We start from the raw sequence: 9,474 nt of genomic DNA on the forward strand, positions 1-9,474 counted from the left end.
GGATCCACTAAAGTTCGTGTAAATGTATTGACTATTGTGGGTGTTAACATGGTGATCAGGATCCACTAAAGTTCCTGTAAATGTATTGACTAGTGTGGGTGTTAACATGGGGATCAGGATCCACTAAAGTTCCTGTAAATGTATTGACTATTGTGGGTGTTAACATGGTGATCAGGATCCACTAAAGTTCCTGTAAATGTATTGACTAGTGTGGGTGTTAACATGGTGATCAGGATCCACTAAAGTTCCTGTAAATGTATTGACTATTGTGGGTGTTAACATGGGGACCAGGATCCACTAAAGTTCCTGTAAATGTATTGACTATTGTGGGGGTTAACATGGTGATCAGGATCCACTAAAGTTCGTGTAAATGTATTGACTATTGTGGGTGTTAACATTGAGACCAGGATCCACTAAAGTTCCTGTAAATGTATTGACTAGTGTGGGTGTTAACATGGTGATCAGGATCCACTAAAGTTCCTGTAAATGTATTGACTATTGTGGGTGTTAACATTGAGACCAGGATCCACTAAAGTTCCTGTAAATGTATTGACTATTGTGGGTGTTAACATTGAGACCAGGATCCACTAAAGTTCGTGTAAATGTATTGACTATTGTGGGTGTTAACATGGTGATCAGGATCCACTAAAGTTCCTGTAAATGTATTGACTAGTGTGGGTGTTAACATGGGGATCAGGATCCACTAAAGTTCCTGTAAATGTATTGACTATTGTGGGTGTTAACATGGGGACCAGGATCCACTAAAGTTCCTGTAAATGTATTGACTATTGTGGGTGTTAACATGGTGATCAGGATCCACTAAAGTTCCTGTAAATGTATTGACTATTGTGGGTGTTAACATTGAGACCAGGATCCACTAAAGTTCCTGTAAATGTATTGACTAGTGTGGGTAGTAACATGGGGACCAGGATCCACTAAAGTTCATTTGCCTGCAGCTCATATCAAGGATTGGCCCCAGGCTCTCTAACAGACCCGGTTCAGAAGTACAACCCCGACAGGAGTCTACGATCTGTTGACGAGATGCTTCTTTATGTTCCAAAGTCCTTTGGATAAAGAATATTTTCTCACTGTGTCTTTTCCTCTGGAACCATCTGCCGATGGAACTGAAACATTCTCAATCCCTTTCTGCTTTCAAGGTCAGTCTCAAGACATTTCTTTGTGAAAGAACTTCTGACTGTCGAACTGCTCCTGTGCGCTTTTAGCAACCACATAGTGGATGGAAAACCCCGGCTTCGAAATCATCATCATCATCATCATCATCATCGTCGTCGTCGTCGTTGTTATCATCATCACCATCGTCGTCGTCGTCATCGTCGTCGTTGTTGTTGTTGTTGTTGCTGTTGTTGTTGTTATTAACAATATGTGATGCCGTTTGGACTATTCAATACTTATGTTTTCATAGGATTTAGGATGATCCACAACTGGTCTCAACTGATAATCGGTTACATCAACTGAAGGCAGGCAAAGGAAATGATTTCTGAAGCACGAGGGACATAACAACTTGTTTTCGGACTGCATCAAGTAACCTGCATTGATCACGTGACACCAAAAGACAAATCAAATGAAAGTTTATTCTGCAAACGACAAGCAACAAGCATATATATACTAATGAAGAGTGTTTTAATCTTCATGAACTTTCATTTGTTGTCAAAAGACAATGTGCATATCATTTTCTAATATTCTGAAGAATTAATTCTATACTGAGAAGCAAATGAAACCTCCTCTCGGTTGATGTTTGTAATTCATTTGAAAATATCTTAAGTTTGCAATATTATTAAAAAAATCAATGTACTTGCGTTCAGTCAGCACTCAAGGAATATTTCCGAATGGTTATATTTTAATAAACATAAATAAATTTAATTTTTTTAAAAATTGAGAAAAGAATGTTAGCGTTATACACTGATGATGTGATCTTAGACATCTTATGTGTGAAAATCAATACATTTACTTTTTTCGCAAACATGGTGGGGTCATTGGATCGTTTAGTTAATTTCTTACACCTTCTTCACTGATAGTTTTACCCAGCCACTGATTATGTTTTGCAAAACTATACCGGAATGAGTGATGGTTTAATGGATATAAACACATCTTTCAATTTTCAATTACATAAACAACAATATAAGCAACTATCCGTGTACACTTAATTCGAGTGATTTCTATGAGGCCTAAACATTAATCTACACATGTCTGGATTCTATGTGAAATCACCCCTAAAATATTGTATCTGTGTTTGAACATATATGCCAAACACCAATTACGTTTATACTGCACAGAATACATTCTGACCAAGGGTCAACATGCTTTCAGAATCAGTACGATAGGCGAAATACCTTTATGACGTCACAGTTAGAACGAGCGAAATACTCTTATGACGTCATAGCTATGTAATGTCTTGTAACATCGCTATACTTGGCACGATACAGAGATTCACATTACACACTTCTGTCAGGCAGAACAACCTCGAGGTGTCGTGTTAGGTTCTTCCTCCGTCCTCTCCGGCCCCCTCTCCTCTACCTTATCCCCATCCCTGGTGCCATGTTTCAGCACCCTGGTGAACTCAGTGTAGTTGAACTTGCCGTCGGTGATGGGTGCATCCAAGAACAGGTCATCCACCATCTCATCGGTCCATCTTTCCCCCATTGTTGTCAAATCACTGCGCAGTTCATCCTCCGGGAGATAGCCTAGGGGAGATAACTCAAATGAACAACCATCTCAACAGCAGCAGCAACAGCAACAACAACAACAACAACAACAACAACTACTACTACTACTACTACTACTACCACTACTACTACTATTACAACTACTACTACTACTACTACTGCTGCTACTACTACTACTACTACCACTACTACTATTACTACCACTACCACTACCACTACCACTGCCACTACTACTACTACTACTACTACTACTACTACTACTACTACTACTACTACTACTACTACTACTCTGCCACTACTGCTACTACCACTACTACCACTACTACCACTACTACTATTACTACTACTACTACTACTACAACTTCTACTATTACTACTACTACTCTGCTACTACTACTACATTACTACAACTACTACTACAACTACTACTGCTACTACTATTACTACTACTTCTCTGCTACTACTACCTCTGCTAGTAATTACTTATACTAAAACAACGACAACGTATACGACTACTTAGGGTAATCTTCTACTACAACTACAACTACAACTACACCCTGTACTACTGCAACAGCTACTACGACAACTACTACTAGATGAATGAAGGAGTTTGCAAGCAACTATATTGCAATGGCATATTCACCTCTACGTCTGTCATCAAGGCAGTGGAAGGCGTTCACGATGACGTCTTCAGGATCTGTACCTTCCAGCTTCTGTCCAAACATTGAGAGGAACATGGTGAAGTTTATGGGTCCTGGTGCCTCCTTCATCATGGCGTCCAAATCGGCGTCGGTTGTCGTCTTCCCAAGGGACGTCAGCATCCCGTGCAGGTCATCCTTGTCTATAAACCCGTCTCCGTTCTGGTCTATCATGTTGAACGCTTCCTGTCACAACAGCAGACAGTTCGAGATCAAGATTTTAATACTTGTACTCAACTAATTCCACAGGACATTGGTCAAAGTGACTTATATTCCTGATGCGGACTGGGTCACAGATGGGCATGGCTCTAAGTTACTTTGTTTATATTCCTGTACCTGATCTGGGTCACAGATGGGCATGGATCTAAGTTACTTTGTTTATATTCCTGTACCTGATCTGGGTCAAAGATGGGCATGGATCTAAGTTACTTTGTTTACATTCCTGTACCTGATCTGGGTCAAAGATGGGCATGGCTCTAAGTTACTTTGTTTATATTCCTGTACCTGATCTGGGTCACACATGGGCATGGCTCTAAGTTACTTTATTTATATTCCTGTACCTGATCCTGGTCAAACATGGGCATTGCTCTAAGTTTCTTTGTTTACATTCCTGTACCTGAACCTGGTCAAACATGGGCATGGCTCTAAGTTACTTTGTTTATATTCCTGTACCTGAACCTGGTCACACATGGGCATGGCTCTAAGTTACTTTGCTTATATTCCTGTACCTGATCCTGGTCAAACATGGGCATTGCTCTAAGTTTCTTTGTTTACATTCCTGTACCTGAACCTGGTCACACATGGGCATGGCTCTAAGTTACTTTGTTTATATTCCTGTACCTGATCCTGGTCAAAGATGGGCATGGCTCTAAGTTACTTTGTTTATATTCCTGTACCTGATCTGGGTCACACATGGGCATGGCTCTAAGTTACTTTATTTATATTCCTGTACCTGATCCTGGTCAAAGATGGGCATTGCTCTAAGTTACTTTGATTATATTCCTGTACCTGATCCTGGTCAAAGATGGGCATGGCTCTAAGTTACTTTGATTATATTCCTGTACCTGATCCTGGTCAAAGATGGGCATGGCTCTAAGTTACTTTGATTATATTCCTGTACCTGATCCTGGTCAAAGATGGGCATGGCTCTAAGTTACTTTGTTTACATTCCTGTACCTGATCTGGGTCACACATGGGCATGGCTCTAAGTTACTTTGTTTATATTCCTGTACCTGATCCTGGTCAAAGATGGGCATGGCTCTAAGTGACTTTGATTATATTCCTGTACCTGATCTGGGTCAAAGATGGGCATGGCTCTAAGTTACTTTGATTATATTCCTGTACCTGATCCTGGTCAAAGATGGGCATGGCTCTAAGTTACTTTGATTATATTCCTGTACCTGATCCTGGTCAAAGATGGCCATGGCTCTAAGTTACTTTGTTTATATTCCTGTACCTGATCTGGGTCAAAGATGGGCATGGATCTAAGTTACTTTGTTTATATTCCTGTACCTGATCTGGGTCAAAGATGGGCATGGCTCTAAGTTACTTTGTTTATATTCCTGTACCTGATCTGGGTCAAAGATGGGCATTGCTCTAAGTTACTTTGATTATATTCCTGTACCTGATCTGGGTCAGAGATGGGCATGGATCTAAGTGACTTTGTTTACATTCCTGTACCTGATCTGGGTCAAAGATGGGCATTGCTCTAAGTTACTTTGATTATATTCCTGTACCTGATCTGGGTCAAACATGGGCATGGCTCTAAGTTACTTTGCTTATATTCCTGTACCTGATCAGGGTCAAAGATGGGCATGGCTCTAAGTTACTTTGTTTACATTCCTGTACCTGTTCCTGGTCAAAGATGGGCATGGCTCTAAGTTACTTTGTTTATATTCCTGTACCTGATCTGGGTCAAAGATAGGCATGGCTCTAAGTTACTTTGATTATATTCCTGTACCTCATCTGGGTCAAAGATGGGCATGGCTCTAAGTGACTTTGCTTATATTCCTGATCTGAACTGGGTTTACATAGATATAGATCTAATTTATTTCACCTTATGTTACTGATATGAAATGGGTCTACATGGATATAGATCTAAGTTATTTTATTTATATTCCTGATCTGAACTTTGTCTACATTTGTATAGATTTAAGTTACTTTATTTATATTACTGATCTGAACTTGGTCTACATGTATGAAGATTTAAGGTACCTTACCTTATATTACAGGGCATCGTTCCTCAAAGCGATCTTAGTGCTACGTCTATCGTATGCCAGTGTTAAAGTATGGGAGTTACGATCACCTTGGCGCTAAGATGGCTTTGTAGGAGCAGGGCCCTGAACTAGGTCTACATGGTGAGGTGAAGTGAAATGGGGTTTAACGTCGCGTCCAAGATTATTGCACTTATATAACGACGTGCATGTACGTGTGTTTGTTTGTCTGGCTGCTTGTACCAGTCCGGACTGATGCCGATTTATACTGCTAGCTCACTAGTTTAACATGAATACCCCACTCAGACACAGTATACTGACTTCGAGCCGACCAGTCCTTGTTTTAGCCCCTTAATGCCGAGCGCCAGACAGGGTAACAACAAATACCATCTTTTAACGTCTTTTGGTATGGCGCGACCGGGGATCGAACCCCGGACTTTCCGCTTTCCGGGCGGATGCTCTACCACTAGACCACGGAGGTCTACATGGATATAGATCTAAGTTACTTTACTTATATTCCTGAACTGAACTGGGTCTACATGGATATAGATCTAAGTTACTTTACCTTAAATTCCCGGATCTGAGTCGGGTCAAACATGGTCATCACGTTGGACATCTTTCGGCGTCGTTTCATACTGATGCGTATCTGTGCCATAGTTGTATGGAACTGCAAGTGGAGGAAAAACCTGCACCCGATTCATTCGTGCTTGTGTTGTAAAGAAATAGTATAGGAATCGTGTTGTACTCTCAGTAAGATACACTGTGTCAAGTTATACTCTCAGTAAGAGACATTAGGTCAAGTTGTACTCTCAGTAAGAGACACTGTGTCAAGTTATACTCTCAGTAAGATACACTGTGTCAAGTTGTACTCTCAGTAAGAGACATTAGGTCAAGTTGTACTCTCAGTAAGATACACTGTGTCAAGTTATACTCTCAGTAAGATACACTGTGTCAAGTTATACTCTCAGTAAGAGACACTGTGTCAAGTTATACTCTCAGTAAGATACACTGTGTCAAGTTATACTCTCAGTCAGATACACTGTGTCAAGTTGTACTCTCAGTAAGATACACTGTGTCAAGTTGTACTCTCAGTAAGAGACATTAGGTCAAGTTGTACTCTCAGTAAGAGAAATTAGGTCAAGTTGTACTCTCAGTAAGATACACTGTGTCAAGTTGTAGTCTCAGTAAGATACACTGTGTCAAGTTGTACTCTCAGTAAGAGACATTGGGTGAAGGTGTACTCTCAGTAAGAGACATAAGGTCAAGTTGTACTCTCAGTAAGAGACATTAGGTCAAGTTGTACTCTCAGTAAGATACACTGTGTCAAGTTGTAGTCTCAGTAAGATACACTGTGTCAAGTTGTACTCTCAGTAAGAGACATTGGGTGAAGGTGTACTCTCAGTAAGAGACATTAGGTCAAGTTGTACTCTTAGTAAGAGACATTAGGTCAAGTTGTACTCTCAGTAAGATACACTGTGTCAAGTTGTAGTCTCAGTAAGATACACTGTGTCAAGTTGTACTCTCAGTAAGAGACATTGGGTCAAGGTGTACTCTCAGTAAGAGACATAAGGTCAAGTTGTACTCTCAGTAAGATACACTGGGTCAAGTTGTACGTTCAGTGATAGACACTGGGTCAAGTTGTAGTCTCAGTAAAAGGAACTGGCTCAAGTTGCACTCTCAGTGAAAGACACTGTGTCAAGTTACACTCTCAGTAAGAGACACTGGGTCAAGTTGTACTCTCAGTGAGAGACACTGTGTCAAGTTGTACTCTCAGTAAGAGACACTGTGTCAAGTTACACTCTCAGTAAGAGACATTGGGTGAAGGTGTACTCTCTGTAAGAGACATTAGGTCAAGTTGTACTCTCAGTGAGAGACACTGTGTCAAGTTGTACTCTCAGTAAGAGACACTGTGTCAAGTTGTACTCTCAGTAAGAGACACTGGGTCAAGCTGTACTCTCAGTGAGAGACACTGGATCAAGTTACACTTTCAGTAAGAGACACTGTGTCAATTTGTACTCTCAGTAAGACACTATGCCAAGTTGTACTCTCAGTGAGAGACACTGTGTCAAGATATACTCTCAGTAAGAGACACTGGGTCAAGCTGTACTCTCAGTGAGAGACACGGCCTCAAGTTGTACTCTCAGTAAAATAAACTGGGTCAAGTTGTACTCTCAATGAGAGCCACTGTGTCAAGTTACACTCTCAGTAAGAGACGCTGTGTCAAGTTGTACTCTCAGTAAGAGACACTGGGTCAAGCTGTACTCTCAGTGAGAGACACTGGATCAAGTTACACTTTCAGTAAGAGACACTGTGTCAAGTTGTACTCTCAGTAAGACACTATGCCAAGTTGTACTCTCAGTGAGAGACACTGTGTCAAGATATACTCTCAGTAAGAGACACTGGGTCAAGTTGTACTCTCAGTAAGAGACACTGTGCCAAGGTGTACGTTCAGTGGGAAACACTGTGTCATGTTATACTTTCAGTGATACATACTTTATCTAGTTGTACGTTCAGTGACACATACTTTATCTAGTTGTACGTTCAGTGATACGACACAATATCATGTTCTACTTTCAGTAGTAGACACTGCACCACGCTGTACGTTAAGATGAGGTAGGTATAGTTCCGTCCACTTACCTGAGGTGACGGGATAGCAGTGTTGCAGTAGAGCGTCCGTATATACAGGCCGTTCGCCTGTCACGCTCTCCACTCCAATACGTGCACAGACAAGCTACATGGTGAATGCATGTTTCCATTTGAAATATGCACAACTGTTTCAATACTCTGCTGTAATCCTCTGTGTGGTGTTCATTCATAACGTAACCGTCGCCCCGTTATGGTTGACGGGGACAAGGTGTGGGGTTAGAGGGTGGTGTGTGTGTGTATGTGTGTGAAGAAAGGGGGGCGGGCGTTTGCCGTCTTAGGGGCCTTAATTCGCTGTGCAGTGCTGCATCGCCTCGGCGGGTGGTATTACCTACATTAGCTTATTATCCTTGGTTTCTTACTGACTGACTGACTGACTGACTGACTGACTGACTGACTGACTCACTCACTCACTCACTCACTCACTCACTCACTCACTCACTCACTCACTCACTCACTCACTCACTCACTCACTCACTCACTCACTCACTCACTCACTCACTCACTGTGGGGTAGCAGTATCTTTGAATACGATAGATATTATGATGCCGTATGTTTGAAATCTGGTGTCATCACTATTTGATATTCATTCATAAATGCATACTTATGATATTATACATTTAAGATAGCAACGCGATAATTCACAAAGAACAATTAAGGAACGAAAAGTGGTTTATTTCACGATAAAAAATCTTTTCTCTCCTGACGCCATTTCTGGAGATTTGAACATACGCCCACAATTGATGACATCGTAAACTGGACGATGCCAGTTTTGAGAGAGTGGCAAGTTCTTCACTCAGATGACACTGGACAACGCAGATAAACGCAATGGCTGAACGATCGCATATAAAGGTGGTCGAGATATCTGGCAATCTGCAATAGGAGCAGAGGTACAGATAATGACCTTCAATACACCACTTGCCACATTGTATCTCTATACTGTTAAATGTCACCCCCTGTTTATAAAATGGATTTGTTCGACCTTACCGAGATCGGATTGTATATAGGGAGTTTTGAAAATTTTATTAACATCCTTAAAGAGGATGTAAATATTGTTGATCATTTATGAAAAAAATATAACTCGGGTCGTTGTTTATCCATTGAACTTTTTGCATAGTCCTTTATGATAAGGAGCAGTGTCTCTGGTCTGAACAAGAACAAATTTGGCCGTGATCTGCGCGTCATACGGTCATTCATGCGGAACAACCGTAGCACCCCCCCCCCCCCCCCCCCCCC

The 9,474-nt window shown here is 41.1% G+C and overlaps 1 protein-coding gene across 1 annotated transcript; it reads right to left on the bottom strand.

Moving 5' to 3' along the window:
- Window positions 1-1,625: 1,625 nt before the first annotated feature.
- LOC139461133 (myosin regulatory light chain 12B-like) lies at window positions 1,626-8,323 on the bottom strand. Its single transcript, XM_071242680.1, has 4 exons — window positions 8,233-8,323; window positions 6,161-6,262; window positions 3,328-3,568; window positions 1,626-2,702 (listed from the first exon to the last, which is right to left on the bottom strand). The coding sequence occupies exons 2-4, from the start codon at window positions 6,248-6,250 to the stop codon at window positions 2,467-2,469; spliced, it is 567 nt and encodes a 188-aa protein (XP_071098781.1). The 5' UTR covers window positions 6,251-6,262; window positions 8,233-8,323; the 3' UTR covers window positions 1,626-2,466.
- Between the last annotated feature and the right edge of the window lie 1,151 nt (window positions 8,324-9,474).

The sequence above is a fragment of the Haliotis cracherodii genome, unplaced genomic scaffold (genome assembly GCF_022045235.1).
Source record: "Haliotis cracherodii isolate W230 unplaced genomic scaffold, xgHalCrac1.p SCAF_14, whole genome shotgun sequence".
NCBI lineage: Eukaryota > Metazoa > Mollusca > Gastropoda > Lepetellida > Haliotidae > Haliotis > Haliotis cracherodii.